General features: G+C 40.4%; 1 protein-coding gene across 1 annotated transcript in view; it reads right to left on the bottom strand.

Moving 5' to 3' along the window:
* The window catches only part of Tnks (tankyrase), a 138,952-nt gene that overhangs the window by 8,187 nt on the left and 109,889 nt on the right, over positions 1-20,876 (bottom strand). The window contains exons 15-25 of the mRNA XM_027391255.2: positions 19,656-19,821; positions 17,654-17,873; positions 17,122-17,231; positions 14,269-14,457; positions 13,669-13,906; positions 12,338-12,420; positions 9,044-9,164; positions 7,763-7,860; positions 5,903-5,977; positions 4,738-4,843; positions 4,245-4,431 (exon numbers count right to left, since the gene is read on the bottom strand). Coding sequence (XP_027247056.1) covers positions 4,245-4,431; positions 4,738-4,843; positions 5,903-5,977; positions 7,763-7,860; positions 9,044-9,164; positions 12,338-12,420; positions 13,669-13,906; positions 14,269-14,457; positions 17,122-17,231; positions 17,654-17,873; positions 19,656-19,821 — 1,593 coding nt within the window. The remainder of the gene's footprint in view (positions 1-4,244; positions 4,432-4,737; positions 4,844-5,902; positions 5,978-7,762; positions 7,861-9,043; positions 9,165-12,337; positions 12,421-13,668; positions 13,907-14,268; positions 14,458-17,121; positions 17,232-17,653; positions 17,874-19,655; positions 19,822-20,876) is intronic.

The following is a 20,876-nucleotide window of genomic DNA, read 5'->3' as shown; positions in this document are numbered from 1 at the left end:
GTGTGTGTGTGTGTGAGAGAGAGAGAGAGAGAGACAGAGAGAGAGAGAGAGAGAGAGAGAGAGAGAGAGACAGAGAGACAGAGAGAGAGACAGAGACAGAGAGAGGAGTGTGTGGCATGCACAGAGGGAGGAGACAACCTCACATGCTGCTCTTTGCCTTCTACTGATGGAGACAGAGTTTCTTTAATGTTTCTGCCTCTGTGTAACGGCTGATTGGCTTTAGAGCCCCCAGGGATTCTGTGGAAGTGTTAGGCTTATAAACACTCATGCTATGCACTTGGATTTTTACATAGATTATGGAGATTCTGCCTGGCAGATGCTTTTACCCCCTGAGACATCTCCCCAGACAAGATTAGGCTTGACTCATTATGGGTAAACAGAAAAACTGGGATGACAGACACAGTAATAATAAAAGTGGAACATGAACAAAAATACTTAGCTTAGCTGGGCCGTGGTGGTGCATGCCTTTAATCCCGGCACCTGAGAGGCAGAGGCCAGTCTCTGTGGGTATGGGGGCAGCCTGATCTATAGACTGAGTTCCAGGACAGCCAGGGCAATACAAAGAAACCTTGTCTTGAAACACCAAAAACAACTAGCTTAAATATATGCCTGAAAGTCTAATATTGAAATTGAGGCAGATTAGTAAAACTGGTTGGATGGAAATGATATACTATAGCCATTGGTTTAAAACTGGCTAGCACCTGGTTTTATAAATCTAATTTAAAAGACTAAAGTCATGCATTCATTTTCACAACTGTGTTTGCACTCCAAGGAAAGGGAGGAGCCTTTGATAAGGATATACACAAAACCATAGTAATGGAGTCTAATCTCTGTGTTATGACTGAGTCCTGACTTTTTCAGCCGGATCCACTGCTGACCCTTTGGGGTAGGGGCGCTTGGTGCCACTTGTATTTTCTTGAAGGCCCCATTCTAAAATAGGAAGGTGTTATTTAGTTTTTATTTTACATTATATGAGTATTTTGCTTACATATATGTGCCTGGTACCCACAAAGGCCAAGAGAAGAGGGTCAGATCCCTTGGAACTTGAAACACTGGAGTGTGCCACCATGTGAATGCTGGAACCCAGGCTGTCTGTAAGAGCAACAAGTGCTCCTAACTGAGCAGCTATCTCTCTGGCCCCCAAAGAGGCTTTTTCAGCTCCATTTTTTTTTTTTTTTTATTTTATTTTTCGAGACAGGGTTTCTCTGTGTAGCTTTGGAACCTATCCTGCACTCACTCTGGAGACCAGGCTGGCCTCGAACTCACAGCGATCCGCCTGCCTCTGCCTCCTGAGTGCTGGGATTAAAGGCACGCGCCACCAACACCTGGCTCTCAGCTCCATTTTTAACACCATGACAGTAGTGTGCTGTCAGTAGAATTTGTGCATTCTCAATCTTTTACATGATACAATACTTGACAAGCCTCAGCCTCCTGTTGCGGGCTTCCAGGAACAGACCTAATCTGCAGGATGGACCTAGTCAGAGCACAAAGACCCAAGTGAGCAGGTACTGGAGCTGGCTTGCTTCATACTTGTGGTATTATGCAGATGCAACAGCTAAGAAACAGTGGGGTGAGCACCTGGGGACAAATGTTGGCAAACATGAGACAGGAGCCAGCAGAGAAAATTCATTTCTTTTCTCCACTCAAGCATCACTGTTTGGAGATAGAGCAGTTTCTATAGCTTCTCTGAAGGCATCTCATGGGATGCACAATTAACTGCACTTGTTAATGGAGCTGTGACCAGCTTGCTCGTCATGGTCATCACTGAGTGTGCTCTGCCCCCTTCCTGCTTTCTGGGGACTGTCGTTGCCAATCAAGTGAATGCTTTTGTTCAGGCTCCATTTTTCTAAGAGATCCTGGCTAGGACATAAACTTGTATAAGGTTTACATTATTGTTCATTTTAGGTTTATTCTGTCTCCACAGGAGGTATATTTTGAGATATCATTGATCCTTAAGAATTTCTGTTTGTAATCACAGTGCTCTTAATGGAGAAGAGTTTCCTTCTGAGCATATCGTATCCATATTAGAGTTGCAGATGACTAGTTTAAAAGATAATACAACTGCAGATAAGTTTAAGGGCACTAGTTATAAGGAATTTCAAGTTTATATTTTAAGGTAGTAACTGAATTGTAAGATACTTTATTCACATAACTCTCTAAAAACAATACATTTGGGTAGTTTAAAAAAGCAATGTACGGCACCTAAAGTTAGTCAAAAGCCCATGGCTGGGGACTGTTGTTTTGCTAAATGAATATGGTATAAAGTTGCCAACTAAACGCTTATGTGTACCTGTCTATTAGTACTACTCTCAACTTGAGAGAAGCTTTTTGAGAAGCACAGACTTACAATTGGTCAGAGTGCTGAGAGAAAGTGCTCGGTCCTAAATGGGACATCTTCATCAACCTGCCCAAGGCTCGGGGAACATTGTGCAGAGGGATGGAACCAATGGAAGAGCAGGAGGATGGCGAGGAGGTCTGTGAAATGCTGCCTTAGGACAGGGTATGACCAGGGCACTCATGAAGTCACAGCAGCCATGCTCATCACCTGCACTGGATCAAGCCGGTTGATATCCCAGCACAGATGGGAGCATGAGGCTGTGTACCTAGCAGAGGAACTATAGGCAGCCGAGGGCTGCTGGGAGAGGAAGTTTATTTCTCTTTGGGTGTGTGGCTATGGTAGGTTACCCAACACTTGCACATCAGTAACTCAATCAGAGAGAATGACCAAGCTCATGAGGATGTGAGGGTGGAAGGGGAAAATAAGGCGGGGTCTGGAGCAAGTGCAAGGGGTAGGTGGGTATGATCAGGATACAATGTATACATACACCTATGAAATTGCCAAAGAATAAATAAAAAAAAAATCCTAGTCTTTTTAATGTTTTTCATTGGTGGGGAAAGAAATACTGCTTTTTCACTCACTTCAATGTTATTTTCTGCAACTTCTGAATTATAAAATCTTATTTTAAAAAGTTGATACTCAGTCAGGTGATGTTGGTGCATGCATTTAACCCCAACACTCGGGAGGCAGAGGCAGAGGCAGAGGCAGAGGCAGAGGCAGAGAGGCAGAGAGGCAGAGAGGCAGAGAGGCAGAGAGGCAGAGAGGCAGAGAGGCAGAGAGGCAGAGAGGCAGAGAGGCAGAGAGGCAGAGAGGCAGAGAGGCAGAGAGGCAGAGAGGCAGAGAGAGGCAGAGAGGCAGAGAGGCAGAGAGGCAGAGAGGCAGAGAGGCAGAGAGAGAGAGGCAGAGAGAGGCAGAGAGGCAGAGAGGCAGAGAGGCAGAGAGGCAGAGAGGCAGAGAGGCAGAGAGGCAGAGAGAGGCAGAGAGGCAGAGAGGCAGAGAGGCAGAGAGAGGCAGAGAGGCAGAGAGAGGCAGAGAGAGGCAGAGAGAGGCAGAGAGAGGCAGAGAGAGGCAGAGAGAGGCAGAGAGAGGCAGAGAGAGGCAGAGGAGAGGCAGAGAGAGGCAGAGAGGCAGAGAGGCAGAGAGAGGCAGAGAGAGAGAGGCAGAGGCAGAGAGAGGCAGAGGCAGAGAGAGAGGCAGAGGAGAGGCAGAGAGAGGCAGAGGCAGAGAGGCAGAGGAGAGGCAGAGGCAGAGGCAGAGGCAGAGGCAGAGAGAGAGAGGCAGAGGCAGAGAGAGGCAGAGAGAGAGGCAGAGAGGCAGAGGCAGAGGCAGAGAGAGGCAGAGAGGCAGAGGCAGAGGCATAGGCAGGAGGATCTCTGAGTTCGAGGCCAACTTGATACACAGAGAAACCCTGTCTTGAAAAACAAAACAAAACAAAAAAACAAAACAAAATTCCAAAAAACCCAAAAAAACCCAAAGCAACTACAAAAAAGATGATATTCTTCATTTGTTTGCTATTAATTCTGAAGCTGTTTTGAAGATGGACTTTCCAAGATGAATTATTAAGCCTCCTAAAACAAGCCACATCACTAGCATCATCAGCAAAGCAGATTTGAGTCTAGTCTCATAACTTGAACTTGTATGTTCAGACATGCTGATGGCTAGAAGGCTTTTATGCTATAGTAACAACTCTTAGCATTTTTTAGATCTGACTCTGAAGTAAGGACTGAAGTGCAGAGTTTCACTACAACCTACTTGAAGTGCACATGTGTCTGGTTTGGACTAATGGTATCAGCACGCCAGTCATTATTACTCTAGGGCAAAGGCTGACAGCAACTTCAACAGAAGCTGCTAAACAAATGTGGCTAGTTTAGGATGACAACCATTCTACTCAATGCAGGACGCTTACCTGTGACATATATAACATGATCGGTCTTTGTGTGTGGGACAGCCTGTTCCTCCTCCAATCCCATAAACATACTGGTTGCTTTTTGAAGAGTTTTCAGCAAAGTAAATTCCAGCTCCAAACATCCCTCCAATATATGCATGTCGTTCATCAAACCCTTTATGAATAATTGCATTAATGAAAGGAGAACCTAAAACATAAAGGTGGAAAATTAGTTTTTGAACACTTAGTTTTACCAAACACACTATTAAAGAAGAAAAACAAACAAACAAACAACCCAGGTTGCTCAAGTTGGAATTTGAGTTCAGAAGTTCAGAAAGATGTTTGCATTGCACATGTTTTTTGGAAAGCTTGTGTCAACATGCAAATCATTAGCAAACTAGGAATTATTTTAATCAAATAAGTGCAAACAAGTCACTTCAACAGGTTACTAATCAATTCCCCATTACTAACCCTCAAGTGCGGGTGGACACCTGCAGTCGGCACCAGCACTTACCGTGGAACAGCATGCGTTCATTGTGATGGTTGTGATTCTCTTCAGACACTTCCTTTTGTCTGTGACAGAACCGCTCCCTCAGCTTCTTGTTCACAACTTTCTGAATCTTCATAAAGGAAGAAACATTGTTACTAGTTAAACTTAAACGTCACATTTAAAAATGACAATTAATTTTCCCTTTGGTGGTGTCAATTTTGTATTGTTGGACACATTATCTAAAAGTCACCATGTGAGTGGAATTCAGTTAATATGCTAGCTTTTAGTGACACAGTTTTTACAGTTCTTGTTATTTAATATCTCACTGCCCATGGGCAGGAAAGTGAGTGCCTGTGAGTGTGAAGCCAGAAATCAACAAAGAGCTCCTGCTCTATTATTCTCTGCCTTATTTTTGAGACGGGTCCTCCACCGACCCTGAAGTTTACTATTGGCCAGTGAGCTTCTGGGATCCTCCTATTTCCTCCTCCCAGTGGAGATAAGGGTGCATCTCACCACACCTGGTCTTTACATGCCTGCTGGAAATTCTAACTCAGCTCCCTTTAGTTTGTATGGATCACACTTTATCCACTAAGCCATTTCCTCAGCCACCTCTATTTTGTACTAAACAAACAACAAAATCTTTTATAGCTTATTTGGATGTATACCAAGATAATTCCTCTGAGTCTATTAAGAAAGGATTAAACCAATTCTCAACAGATTTAATTTACCTTCATGATAGGCTCTGAAAAAGCAGGTAATGGCAACATAGATTCTTTTCTGTGACTTAAGAGACAAATGTATTCTGATCTCATCAATGACAAGTAGACAAACAATCCAGACCTTTAATAAATGCTACTTTCAAATAACTTAAAACAAAAAGTTACTGCTATTGTATGTTCAAATTTGAAGATACATGCTTGGACATCTGTGGCATGGACACGAGCTGCCATATGGCCGATGGCCTTCTGTTTGGAGTTTTGCTGGTTTCAGGGTTTCAGTGTTTGGCTCAGTTTGGTTTTTGAGGGTTATCAGTTACAGTGAAGCTAATAACAGCTGATTTCAGGACAACAGATGATTATTTTTGACAATTTGAATTTTTCTCCAAAATTCCTACAATGCTTTTCATTGTCTAGATTATTTTTGTGTTAGCTTTGCAATCCAATTTCACCATAAAACTTTATAAACATACCCGAATGACATTGTATCTGTTGAAGATGCCACCAGCATTCCCACCATCTCTGTGTTCTCGAATAGTACTCTGCATCTGCAGAACAAAGGGAAATAAATAATTTCATGAGAGTCAAGAATGTGTATTCCTTCTGCTGTCTCCAGAACATTCCAGTTCTTCCAGCTGTCTCCCTGATGAGTCTGAATGTCATACATGGGAGTTCCCTACAAACTGATCAACAACTTTAATGAGTATTTGTGTGAGAAAATAGTCATGAATACTAATGTAAGCACTGTCTGATAAAAGTTTTGGAAGATCTTTTTGTAAACACAATAGGGAAACTGAAAAATTATCACTTTAAATAGTGTATAATTACTATTTTGTACCGAGAATGAAAAGAAACTGAATAAGTCAAACTAAAATGATATTCAACTGACACCACTTTAGATAAATGCTAAAATGTATATTTTAAAAATACACATTTATTTCATTTTATCTCAATTGTCTTTGGGATCTTGATACATCAACTCAGGCAAGAGAAGTTGAGAGTGTTTCACAATTAAACAGAATGCCTTTCTCCTGACCACTGCTAATCACTTCACCCTCAAATTTAAAATAATTATTATGGAAAAGAACATATTTTAAGCCAGGTGTTGGTGGCACATACCTTTAATCCCAGCACTCAGGAGGCAGAGAGGCAGAGAGGCAGAGAGGCAGAGGCAGAGGCATCTCTGTGAGTTTGAGGCTAGCCTGGTCTGCAGAGCAAGTGCCAGGATAGGCTCCAAAGCTATACAGAGAAACTCTGTCACGAAAAACCAAAAAAAAAAAAAAAAAAAAAAAAAAGGAACATATTTTAAAGACTTAAGTGAGGTGCCAGGTTTCAAGCCAACATCACAGAAATACCACATTTGTCTGACAAATGATGTGGAGTGAGCTCAAGTCACCAAGTCACACTTTACTTAGGGAAAATCCAGCATGCATCTTACATGATCAGAGCTTACTATGGGACAATGGGAGAATAAGGCACTAGAAGACACTCTGTATTCCCTAATGTGACTTCCTACCACTGAATGGAGATATTATAAGCACTAATTAAAAAATAAACACTAATTAAAAAATAAACACAGCAAACAACAGAAAACCCTTAACTGCAGGCAAACCTGTTTCTACTTGGGTGTTTGTATAATAATGAAACGAGGCAGCTTACTCACAAAGATGAAGTTAGACATTGCATCAGTACAAGCTGCCAGCACAGAGGAAATTTCTATGTCACCTTTCTACAATGAGGTTCATAAGTAATCTTATTACAGTGTTGGAAAGAATTGTGATTGTGGAGATCAACTGTGAGAGAATCTTCTGTAGTCATGTAATCAACTTCAGAAGAACATGTGATAATCAGACATGTTACTAAAGAAACACACTTAATAACAACATAAAAAAAAAAAAAAAAGACCAGAAGGTTATTTTCTGTCTATGAGGCAAGATTCTTGCTCCTAATCAATCTTAGGTGTGTCTTACTGTATGAAAATGTTCTAAAAGCATTATTACTTGCATGACTTAAAACTTACAAAATTTCCAGAATAAAAAGATAAAGCTATTCTACATAGAGACTTGTGATATGAAAGTAATATGTATAGTTTTAGCCTATAACCATATTAAATGTGATATGAAAGCAATGTGTATAGTTTAGTCTGTAATCATATTAAATGCAATAGGAAAGTAATGTGTATAGTTTTAGTCTATAACCATATTAAATGCTTCCTGAGGACTGAGAATGAGCAACACCCAGGGACCCCAGGACAGAATAAGATGAGTGTAAGTCTCCTAGAAAAACAGTCTTAATAGAATTTGGGAAAATAGAAACTTTTTAATGTCTGTTACCTCTTCTTCTACTGACTGATATTCTTTATCTTCTGGAGCAAGATCTAGCAAAATAGTTCCCTGATTCACGCAGTGAAAAGTCAAATATGGATTGGTTCCTGTAGAAGAAAAACCAAAAACTTATCAAGCACAAGTCCACATCACCCCAGTTCCACTAAGTTTATGGAAACTTGGTTATAAATAACTGACAGTTTGGAACAGCCTAAACTTTTCAATTTCTACCTCAAACATACAGTCTGTTAAAGTAAACAGACCAGAGGCACAGGAGGAAATGAGGTGTTAAGGGACCTTATGCACTCCCATGAATTACACAGCAGGGCTCAATACCTGCTGAACTGAACTCAACTGAACACAGCTGATGATATTTATACACAAAAGAGAAACACTGAATTACACTGGAGTGAGTTCTAAAACCAAGAGTTGTCTCGAAAACTCCTGGGATGGCTTGAAATGGTCACTGACATAACTTACCTGCTAATTTCATAGAGCTGACTAAAATACATGTTAAAAACAGAGTCAAATTTAAAACTGTTTACATTTTGGTTGCATGCAATTCTTGAAACTTTATCAGCTCCATAGACAAACTATTTGTTTCCTTGTCTTTACTTTCTCTCCTCTATGGAGATGTTTCTAATGAAGAGAAAGACAGCAAACATGGAAGGGAAGAAGCCTGTAACAAGAAGGAAAGGACGATGGAAATGGATGAGTTGTGGTCCCTCGGGCAGAAGAGCTCCAAATGTGGTAAGATCAGATGGGTTATGAAAAGCCATGTGCCAGTGTCTGATTTTATCCAGACAGCACAGGGTGCTCCTGAAGGGTTCAGTGCAGGAGAGGACCACAGACTCATGCTGGAGGGTCCCGGGTGGTGGTGCACAAGGCACCGAGGGAGGTAAAGGTGCAGGTGGGAGATAAGCGGACCATGGCTGAGGCCCAGGACAGGGAATGGTGGCTTGAGTTAGGTGACAGTGGTGGGAAAGATAAAGATGTGAGAGAAAATTGAGGACATAAGTGTAGGAAGAGGAATGGTCTCAGGCTTTCCCAGTTGGTAAGTGCTTACCTGAGCTGAGGAAGGTAGGGGAGCTATGCTTGATATTTCTTTACTAAGTCCTAAATATATATTAAAAACATTCATACATGTGATAGTTACAAATATATAAAATAGTGTATATTTAACACTTCTTTATATGCTATATATAACATATGCTTTATATATTATTTATATAAATATACCTTACATATGAAATATATAAATATAAAAAATGTATTTTTCAAATAGCTTACCTTGTTGTCCACCTAAAAGTCTTTCAACGCCCTTGATTAACTTGTGGCGGTGTCCATATGCATTGATGCCTATTTCTTTCAATTCTTCATGACCCATATCAGCCAACACATCTAATGTAATCTGAAAAGTGAAAGTAATTACATACTAAGTATGTAACAGCTCTTTGGAGGATAAAGGTTTTTGCACCTGTCTACAGTGCTATGATTACCACACAAGTTTAAAGAATCTGTTTCCTTTTATAAACATGACCTTCAAGTTGCCTAAGAAGACTGGCAGCCTTCTAGCTCAGTAGAAGCACTTCTGAATTTGCTTCAAGCAGATGGAGAATTAAGATGGGATACCCAGTGTGATGGGAAGACAGATGATCACTGCCATATTTCTTTCTGAATGCAATTCTACCATCTTTTGTTGTCTCCAGATAGATGGATCAGCAGCTTGAAAATTGGAAGACCCCAAATTCAATATCTTGTGGTTAGGAGAAATGAATAGCAGAGGGAAGGGAGAAGCATTTTAATTAATCACAGTGTGGCAAAAGTAAGCAGACTTCAGATAAGTAAAATCGCAGTGCCCGGAAGTAAGCAAGGTGGGGAGTCAGTGGTCTCGGGGAGGTAGTTAGATGTAAAGCTTAAGTTTAGATCACAGGAAATTTTATAAAGAAGCAACATCAGAAATTCCAGTTTGGAGAAAAGAAGAGAGAGATTTAAGTTCATAAACTGCCAGGTTCTCAATCCCTGCTGCCTAACACATTAAACAAAGCCTGTGAGTGCTGGTGACTCATCTCAGGTGACCAGCAGGAACTTGCTCATTTCCTCACCTTTGTGGACTACAGTAACTGTGACTCTACCTCCATCCAGTGGCAAAGTGTTGAAATTACCTGTGGTCAGGATGGCACTTGTGGTTTTCCAGGAGAGAAAAAGGCCCTGGAATAAACACTGGTTTGTCTTCTTAATTTTTTTCTTTCTTTAGAGACCTGAAATATCCTTTAATAGACATTCTTTCTGTAACTCACACAAAATTTTTTAAAAAATATAAGTATCAGGGCTGGAGAGATAGCTCAGAGGTTAAGAGCACAGGCTGCTATTCCTGGGGTCCTGAGTTCAATTCCCAGCAACCACAGAATGGCTCACAACCATCTGTAATGAGATCTGGTGCCCTCTTCTAGCACACAGGCAGAACACTGCATACATAGTAAATAAATCGTGTGCGTGCGTGCGTGCGTGCGTGCGTGCGTGCGTGCGTGCGTGTGTGTGTGTGTGTGTGTGTGTGTGTGACCTTCTCAATCCTTACACTTAAACCAAAATAAATACTGCCATCACGATTCAGAATGAAGCGATAAAGTTATTCATGTGGTTACAGCAGAGGATGTGTTCAAACAGCTTCCAAGTCTCACTGTTTACAGTGTTCTCACAGAAACTCTCTAGCCCAGAAGATGAAGAGATGACAGGGAGAGGAGACTCTTACATCGAGTGTACCATCTTCATCACAAATGAAACCCATGTGATGCCTTAACAAAGTAGGATTTAAAAGTTGACAAAACCCAATTTCGATAGGAATTTTAAACATTCACATACTGTAGGTGTGCTTAACTGACTGACTGGCAAGAGAAGTGATAGGCTAAATGTTTCTTAACCCACCTTTATAGTCAGAGAAAAACAGCCCAAGTTGGTTAGTTAGTTCAATTCTATTTCAACTGTTTGAGTCATTAAAAATACTAAGGATGAACTATAATACATGTAAATTTTATTTAACTAAAGAAAATATTACTATAAATCATGTGAAATTTAAAAACAAACAAACAAACCACTTTCCAGATACTTTTTTCCACTAAATCCCAGATTATTTTCTAACTTGCTATGTAGCCCAGGCTTGTGATCTTCCTGCTTCATCCTCCCAACTGCTCGTTATAGGAGTGTGCCATCTATCTGTATTAACCCAAGGTATTTAATAAAGACTGACTACAAGCTCACAACTAATAAAGATCAGTGCAAGGACCTGTGAAGAACATTCTAACAATGTTATTTATTACAGAAGGGGTTATTTGTACAGGCTTATAGTTGGAAAGTGAGAGTCCATGATAAATTGCCTAGGTCTTAAAAAGATAAGATGGCTTATACAAGAATGCTTGCTGTGGGTCAAGCTGAACCTTCAAAAAGATAAGTCCTTCTCCCTAGAAGGGGCAAATTCCAAATATGTTAACACTTTTTGGAGCAAGCTGTCCCTAGGTGCTTAAGTTAAGGATCTTGAGCCTAGGAATCACCCAAGAGGACCCAAGTTTAAAGAAAATGTCCCAGCAAGAGGCATATGAGAAGGCAGACATAGGACAAGGCAATGTGACAACAGCAGCAGTGACTGGAGTAATGTGACCAAGAGTCAAGCAGGCAGGAAGGGCAGGGAGCAGACTATTCCAGAATTGCTGCAGGGGGTACACCTCGATAATCTGATTTCTTGTTAGGCTACCAAACCTGTGGTCACCTGCTATGTAGCTCTACCAAACTCAGTAAATATACTGATAAAGAGCAGACTTTTGAGCATGGGACAGATTGTAGGACACAAATCAAAAGGGATCTGATGAGGTCCAGGAAACTAGTTAGACCTTAAGAAGATAGGAACAGGTACATTCTATTACATAAGTTATCTTCCCTGTCAGAAAGGCTGACCTGGTGTAAGGAGGCAACTCTATACCTGGGAGAATGTTGTACTGGGCTCTAAGTGCCTCTCCCATTCTGAGGTTCCATGTCCAGCAATAACACTAAACTCAGTTTTATTGCCAGTGTTTATCATGGAGCACAGTAGTTAAAAACTCATTATCCTTGACAACACAGTCCAGCAAACAGAGGAGTTCTCACTAGTAAATAAAATGAGGTGAGGACATAAATGCCAGTGTTTTTTGGAGACAAAAAAAAAAAAAAACCTCAGACAACATAAAAAAAAAAATTATTGAGGAAGTTTCTTGATCTAAGTACCCTCCGGCTACACTCTTGCTTCTCATGATCTAACCACATATGACAATGCACTGAGCAAGACTGCCCACAAAGAGAAAGATAGCTCTCTAAACTACCAGGTAATGTTGGAGAGAGGTATAGAGTGCTGGGCTCCCTGGCTTCTCTAGAAACACCACATGCAGCTAACAAACATGGTAAAAACATATCTGACAGAAATAGATTAGGCACGAGGCAGATTGTGGAACAAAGAGAATACATAATACAGGAAATAAACAGCTGCAAAGTTCAAAACAAAAAAACAAGGTGTGGTGATGAACAACTCGATAGTTGTAAAAGTACACAAGAGTTTACCTGCTCTGTTTCGAAGATATCCCGAAGGTGTTCAAGGCCAAGGCTTTTAAGGAACTGGCTGATATTCATGTCAAGACCCGCAACTAAAACAGAAACATTAAAATCTCTTAGAATTTTCTAATTCTATGGAAGGTTTTGGTATTTATGTAGTTCTTTTATTATTTGTTTGTTTGTTTGTTTTCAAGGCAGGTTTCTCTGTTTAACAGCCTAGCTATCCTGGAACGCACTCTGTAGACCAGGCTGGCCTGGAACTCACAGAGATCCACCTGCCTCTGCCTCCCAAGTGCTGGGATCAAAGGTGTGCACTACCACCATCTGGCATAACACTGTATCTTGACCTTGCCTATACAGATGTTTTCACATGACATAAAATAATGTCAAATACATATATTTAACTAAGCACTTCAGGTTATTCCGAATTTTATCTTTGGCATAGCAATAGAATAGTACTTACATTAATTCTAATACACATAAAATATAGAATTAACATACAGATTTATACATGATAAGATACATAATGTTAATTTTTAATATAACATATTATATAATTTTAAAGATTTTATTATTTTTAATTGTGTGTGTGTGTTTATGCATGAGTATGTGTGTGTTGAGTCCAGGTGTCTTTGGAAGCCAGAAGAAAATACTGGATTCCCTGGAGGTAAAGTGAAGGGGGTTGTGAGCTACTTAGTGTGGGTGCTAGGAACTAAACTATGTTCTCTGGAAGAGTAATGACTAAGCTCCAGCCCATATTTAATTCATTTTTTAATGAATTAAAAAAGAAAATCAAAAGTAGCAGCTACTGTTTTATTTATTTATGTGTGTATAGTATATGTATATGTACATATTTGTGTCTGTGGAGGCCAGACGTCAATGTTGAGTGTCTTCCTCATTATCTATCTATCTATCTATCTATCTATCTATCTATCTATCTATCCATCCATCCATCATCCATCCATCTATCCATCCATCTTCTAGAGAGTCTCTTACTGAACCTGGAGCTCATGTACTCAGCTAACCTGGCTGGCCAGCAAGTCCCAGGAGGCCTCTTATCTTTGCCTCCTCAGCACTGGGACTACTCAGTCACTGCATCCATTTACATAGATGTTGGTTATTCAAAGCCAAGTCCTCATTCCCTTTCTCCTTCCCTTTTACTCTCATACCCCACCCCTACCTTTGTTTGATAGGGTTTTACCACATAGTCCAGGATGTCCTTGAATTCATAAAAGTTTAGAGAGAAGCTATATTAAGTTTTTAATAACCAAAAGAAAAAATTAACTGGACCACCAAAAAAGTGTAAGCCAAGAAGAATTCCCAGGGCTATCTATACCCACCTTCTCCTTCTTTCCTCTCTGCACCGGCAGCGCCATCCCCTGCATTGGAGGCCCCTCCCACAGCCAGCTCCGCCAAAGGGCCAGTGAGGTTATCTATGCTGCTGGCAGCAGAGAGGCAGGAGGGGGTGGAAGCTGGTGAGATCAGAGAGGCACTAACCACAGTTGCCTGAGGTTTAAAGCAGGTAGGTAAGGCCTCTGGGGGCATGGCATCTATCAGCAAAGCTCGGATATCATCGGCCTAAAAATAATAATTAAAGAAAACAAAGAAACATTATAAATGTTAGCCATGTTAAGTTTTTCACTAAGCACCAAACATTTTGTGATTTTTTTAAAAGACTCCCAGGGACGGAAATTGACATGTGCTTTTGACTAGAGGCATCAAGCATTGAATGGTGGCTTGAAGGAGAGCTGGAAGTTAGGCGACTGGCCTTGACAGCTAAGGGGGCTGATTACACATGAGATATTACAGAAGTCCAAAGGAGTTGAGGGCACATGTAGCTTTGTTTAAGATTTCCAGGAAGAATGCCAACTCTGCCAAGTGAACTGCCAGCTGAGCACTGGAGGGTAGTGAACAATACCACAGCTTTGGGAAGGACTTACCGTTGCCAGATCTAAAGGTGTCTGACCTTCTTGGTTCTTCATGGTTGGGTCTGCGCCATGTGCTAGGAGTAGGGCACACAACTGTGTCCTTCCTTTCTGGGCTGCTTCGTGAAGCGGAGTAAAGGCCCATTTATCCGTTGCGTTTACACATGTGTTGTATTTTATCAATAACGCTGCTATGTCAACATGCTGAGAAAATCAAAGCACACAGAGGTTTAAGAAGAAAACCATCCAATAAAGCTCCACCAAGTATCCTTGTTTCTGTTTAGCAATTCCTTCCAGGCCTGTGTTCTCATCATTAACAGAAGCTTCTTAAAAACATGCAAACACTGTATTTGGGACTTATCTTTCCACAACTATTCTTTTGCCCCTCTAATTCTGTTTGCTTTTATTTTCTGAGCCTGGATCTCATGTAACTCAGTTTGGCCTCAAACTAGTTACTCCAAAAGTAAAGATCAGGTTATTCATAAGAAAGGCTTCCCACTGCTGTTAATACGGGGTGGGGTGGGGTGGAGGCATGATGAAATAGGGTTCTTCTGAGATCAGTTAGTTTATTATGTTTTAAAATCCTTTGGGGATTATGAGAACATTATAAAAGTAATTTCACAGTTTATGTTCAGACTTGTAACATGAAAGCTATCTATGAGTCTATCAAAATCACTTCAAACAAAACAAAACCCCAGGGCTGGAGATGGCTCAGAGGTTAAGAGCACTGACTGCTCTTCCAGGGGTCCTGAGTTCAATTCCCAACAACCACATGGTGGCTCACAACCATCTGTAATAAGATCTGGTGCCCTCTTCTGGCCTGCAGGCATACATGCAGACAGAATACTGTATACATAATAAATCTTAAAAAAAAAAAAGAACAAAAGCAAAACCCCGATTGTCTTCTTTATTCAAAGGATGTGTTGGAAAAGCACTTCTGTTCAGTCAATCCAAAAACATGGGATAATTAAAAGCTTCCTCAAATGATACTATAAGTTACTTAAAGATGCTTCCTGTATTTTTGTTTTGTTTTTCGAGACAGGGTTTCTCTGTATTGCTTTGCAGGTAGTCCCGGAACTGGCTCTGTAGACCAGTTCCGTGAGCCTCGACTCACAGAGATCTGCCTGCCTCTGTCTCCCGAGTGCTGGGATTAATGGTGTGTGCCACTAACACCTGGCGCTTCTGGTATTTTATTAAAAGAGTAATGCAATTTGGTAGAATAATTTGCCTAGACATCCAAAATTATACAGTCCAAGAAAAGTTACAGTTTGCAAGTATGTGGGTGTACAAATGAGCTGTGTATTCAGTATGTATTGTTAAACACCCTATTGAATTTACAGTGTGTGTTTAGTGAAACCAGTTACATGCTTGCTAAATTGGCTGGCAAATGTCTAAAAGACCAATGAAGAGGAAGGAGTATTACCCAAGTAGAGTTGAAACACAATTCTTAGGTTTTCAATTCTTTTTAGGTAGGAACTAGGACAAACAACAGCAACTGAAAATGAGGGCTAAATGCACAAGGAAGCTGCACCGTTGTTCTGGTCTCCTGTAACAGCAAAGGACTAAGTGAGAAGCCGAGACAAGGGGCTGACTCTGCCTCAAAGTGTCCTGTAGAAAGGCAGCTGGATGAGGCTTCAGCATTCCATATGCATCATAAAATGCTGCGAGTGACAAACACAGCATAAAGACAAGGGGACTCAATTTTAAAAGACGGGAAACAGAAGAAAAATAGGGGCTACAGCTAACGCCATTTAACTTTATGTTGTCTCTACAACAATGATGGCATGAAACTTTCAAATATAATCACTGCAAAATGAGAAAGTGGAGAAAAAAAACCAATCAGCCAAATGATTTACTCATAAAATCACATGATTTGGGTAAGGAATAAATACCAATACTTTTAATTTATTAATAGCACAGAAATTAACTGCCCTTTGTATGTACAAATTAAGAAATAATACCTAACATAATATAAAGGATACTAAATTGAATAAGGTACATTATCATAAACAAAAATTCTCATGAAACTTGTAACTTTTCTTTAAGATTTTAAAACATGTATTTGTTTTTCCATTTGAGAAAATTGAGGTAGCTTTTTAAAAAATGCAGATGCAAAGCAAAGAGCAGACTGAGCTCAACCCCAGGATTTGATAATGCAGTGTAACAACAAAAAAACAAGTAGGAAAAGGAAAGCAGGGCTGTGGATACCTAGAGAGTAGGTCTGTATGAAAATGAACAGTGGGAGCCACTACATCATCTAAGAACGTGGTATACATGAACTGCTATCTGGGAATTTCATAGCCAAGAGGGAGATGTGTGACAGCAGACAAGCATGGAAACATTGTTCATGTCTGACTTATTTCTACTGAGAAGCATCAGGCCTGAGCATCTTGGTCACTGCTAGTTCTGACAATGGCATCAAGGCACTGTAGTGCCGTCCTCTTCCTGGTGAATATAGTTACATGACGGGAAAGATGGCTTTGCACATTCACTCCCTCAGTTGAACACTATTAAACTGTGTGCAAATTGCTTAACTACTTGGCTTGACACTTTTAGGATTCTAGAGATAAATGTAAGCAATTACCAAAATTTCTAAAATCTATCTGGGGTAGAGGTAAGATTTATTTATGATCCATTCCATACTAATTACTGTGTCAGGTAATATGCAAAGAGACAGAGAACTTTCAAAAGTATGGGTGTTCATCAAAAAAGAAGTTACATGGGGAGGTGCGACAAACCTTACATAGATGGTTAAAATGCACTCAACTATGCTGCTGGTTAGAAACCTGCTCCTTACCATGTAGTACATATTTAGTAAATTATTAAATGCCAGGGAAGGCTTCTAGATGTTCACTGAAACATGCTCACCCCATAAGATGCTGCATTGTGAAGTGGGATTAAGCCTCCTTTGTCCTGGGCATTAACATCAGCTCCATGCTCTAGAAGGTATTCAGCTACTTCCAGGTTATTGTAGCCTGCTATTAGAGTAAAAAGGGACATGTCAGGTCCAGAGAAATAAATACAGTTCACACACACATACAAATAAAGACCAGAAAAATTTAAGATTTTAATTTTTTTCTTTAAGGCTAATACTATCTTCATATAATTGAGTCTTTACTAAAGGGTACAACATATACCAATCTCTTTCACAGGCATTGCAGACATCAAGCATGAGTTTGGAGGTCTTAGGACAATCTGCAGTTGATTCTCAGTAGATCACGTGAAATCAGGGAATTGAACTTGAGGTGTGAAGCTTGGTGGCATGCAACTTTACTTGCTGGGCTATATCACCAATCCTCTTTCACCTTGCAAGCCAAGTGGTTAAGCACCTAGCAAACAGTTTAGCAGTGTTTAACTGAACATTAAAAAGGACAATTAGATGATGCACAGTGATGCTTACCTGCCAGGTGTAGAGGAGTTGAGTTTCTGCCCTGGGTGTCTCTGCAGTTGATATTCTCTGGAGTACAAAGCTTCTGCACTCTGGCCAGGCAGCCCTTCTTGGCAGCATCCAACAGGGCAGCATCCCCCCTCAGTAAGTCCTGAATATCTGTGTCTCCTTCTTTGACAAGATCTAGGGGTGTATTTCCATCTCTGTTCTTCTTAGTTGGATCTGCTCCATGCTATAAGACAAAAACCAAATGGTGCCTGTGTGTTTGCAAGTGGGTAGGTACCATATACATTACTTAATTTGCTATCTATACCTTCACTTATCAGGAAAGAAATCTATTCTACATGCACTTTGAAAACAGGAAACTAAATTCCACTTTATTTCGTAGCCACTTAGAAAAATGATTTAAAATCTTGCTAACTACTAAAGCCTCACGGTCAAGAGGCGATAGTGATGCTGGGAGGACACTGAGTATCTTTTGTTCTTTTGTGACAAACTTTTCCTGAGACTTTGTTATCTTTGAAAATCTCTTTTATTTTTATTTTTTGTAATGTTAATTTCAGCCAGACTCAATTGTAACACACACACACACACACACACACACACACACACACACACACACACACACACACACACACTCACACAGTTTTAGTGATAAAACTAGGACCTCACACTTGGTAGGCAAGTACCCCACCACTGAATAATAGCCCCAACTCAAATTGCATAAAAATATTTAGGCAGCATTATGAGAAAGCAAAAATGGAACACACACAGGTAGGAAAAAACAAAACAAAACACCTGAAGTCTAAATGGCATCAGTTAAAAAAAAAAAAAAACTCACAGTTTTAAAAATGTATTTCAGGGGCTGGGCGGTGGTGGCGCACACCTTTAATCCCAGCACTCGGGAGGCAGAGGCAGGTGGATCTCTGTGAGTTCGAGATCAGCCTGGACTACAAGAGCTAGTTCCAGGACAGCCTCTAAAGCCACAGAAAAACCCTGTCTCAAAAAATCAAAAAGAAAAAAAAAAATGTATTTCAGGATATATAAATGTGCTTTATAAAACTACCTTGATTTAAAATTACCTATACCCATAGGCCAAAAATTTTTATTATATCCCCAATATAGATAGTTGCTGACCTACTGTGGAAATTAAGGAACAAATTAGGTATGGTGGCACACACCTTTAATTCCAGCATTTGGGGGGCAGAGGCAGGCAGATCTCAATGAGTTCTAGGCCAGCTAGGGCTAGAGAGTGAGACTTTATCTTAAACAAACAAACCCCAATATTCAAGTTAGATAATGAATTAATAATGATGTATCAGTGATTTGCTTTTTAAACTAACTAGTGGTAATATTTGTCATATATACTTATGGTATTATTTTATCAAATAAAAATATAAATTATACTTATGTTTAACAAGAACAATTTTTCTCTGGTTAAGATGGGAAACCAGCCGGGTGGTGGTGGTGGTGCATGCCTTTAATCCCAGCACTCGGGAGGCAGAGGCAGGCAATCTCTGAGTTCGAGACCAGCCTGGTCTACAAGAGCTAGTTCCAGGACAGCCTCCAAAGCCACAGAGAAACCCTGTCTTGAAAAACCAAAACCAAAACAAAACAAAACAAAAAAGATGGGAAACCCACACAGATAGATGTCTTGTATGACATAAGTGTGTATGTGATATTTATTAAGTATGATTTAACAGTATCATTAGCTATGATGGTAGCAATAATAACCATATCACAAACAGCACCATGAGTGAAAAGGTTCCTTAGGTCATTTTTTTCTAATATTGATACTATATTAGATAAGCCATGCAAATTAAGCCAACTCTCCCCCAAACCTTCTTTAATGAAATGACCTCCATTTCATCTACTGAGAAAGACCTGCCAGGCACTAATCCAAGCTATGTGTGTAGGAAACAGATGGTTTTCTCAGCACTTGTTTTCAACAGATCATAATACTCTAATTTCAAGCAATAACTAAAGCCAGGCAGCTGGCTTCATATCTACATACTTTTAGAAGGAGCTTGCAGATTTCATATTTTCCCTTGGCTGCTGCTTCATGGAGAGGGGTAAATTTCCACAAGTCTGCCACATTGACAGAAGCTCCATGCCTCACCAAGAGCTCAGCTACCTCGTAGTGTCCATAGGAGCAGGCATTGTGAAGGGGAACCAAACCACTAAAAAAAAAAGAAGGGTTATAAGACAGGTCAGATCTTCCAGCTAAATTAAGTTACAATAAAATGCTCTTTTGTTGTACATGGTGACACATGCCTTAGTACTTAGAAGGTAAAGGCAGGAGTTCAAGGCTATCCTTAGCTACAGAGGGGTTTTTCAACCCAGCACGGGCTACATGAGATTCTGCCTCAAAACCGCCTCCTCCTCCTCACACCCTTCTATGGGATTGGGTATACTGAGCATCTACTCTAAAAGAAATACTTCCTCATGTCAGTCTGGAGGCCTGGGCAATCTATGGGGCCTCTGGTAGTGGATCAGTATTTATCCCTAGTACACGAATGGACTTTGGGAGCCCAATCCACATAGAGGGAAACTCTCTCAGCCTAGACACATGGGGGACGGTCTAGTCCCTGCTCCAAATGATATGACAGACTTTGAAGATTCCTCATGGAGGACTCACCCTCTCTGGGGAGCAGAAAGGGGATGGGAGCTGGAGTGGTGGGGCGCAGGGGAGGAGGGGAGTGAGAGGGAACTGGGATTGACATGTAAAAGAAGCTGGTTTCTAATTTAAATTAAAAAAAAGGGAAAAAAGAGAAATACCTCCTCTTTGGTCTCTTAGAAACAGGATCCCATTTCTAGGTAAGGACTAACAATTATTATTATTTACTGTGTGGTAGGTATGTGTGCCATGGTACATGTGGAGGTCAGAAGACAACTCTGAGTCAGCTTTCTCCCTTCCCCTTTATGCATGTTCTATGGTTTGAATTCAGGCCAGCAGGCTTGCACAGTAGGTGCCTTTACCTGCTAAGCCATCTCACCAATTCAAACATTAACAATGAAAAAATTTCAATATAAAGTCATCTTATTTCACAACAATCATTAGTCTTGAAATACTTGTAGAAATATATATTCACAGAACAAAATACAATCACAATACTTCTTTTTTTGGTAGTGCTGGGATTAAAATCCAGGGTTTCATACATGCTAGGAGTACTCTAACACTGAGCTACACTCCCAGCCTCTTCTATTCTAAGAAAGATATTCTTGAACTCATTCT

This window comes from Cricetulus griseus (assembly GCF_003668045.3).
Source record: "Cricetulus griseus strain 17A/GY chromosome 1 unlocalized genomic scaffold, alternate assembly CriGri-PICRH-1.0 chr1_1, whole genome shotgun sequence".
NCBI classification, from domain to species: domain Eukaryota; kingdom Metazoa; phylum Chordata; class Mammalia; order Rodentia; family Cricetidae; genus Cricetulus; species Cricetulus griseus.
Note: the sequence above shows the minus strand (reverse complement) of the source record. Positions and strands in the feature narration are given on the sequence as shown.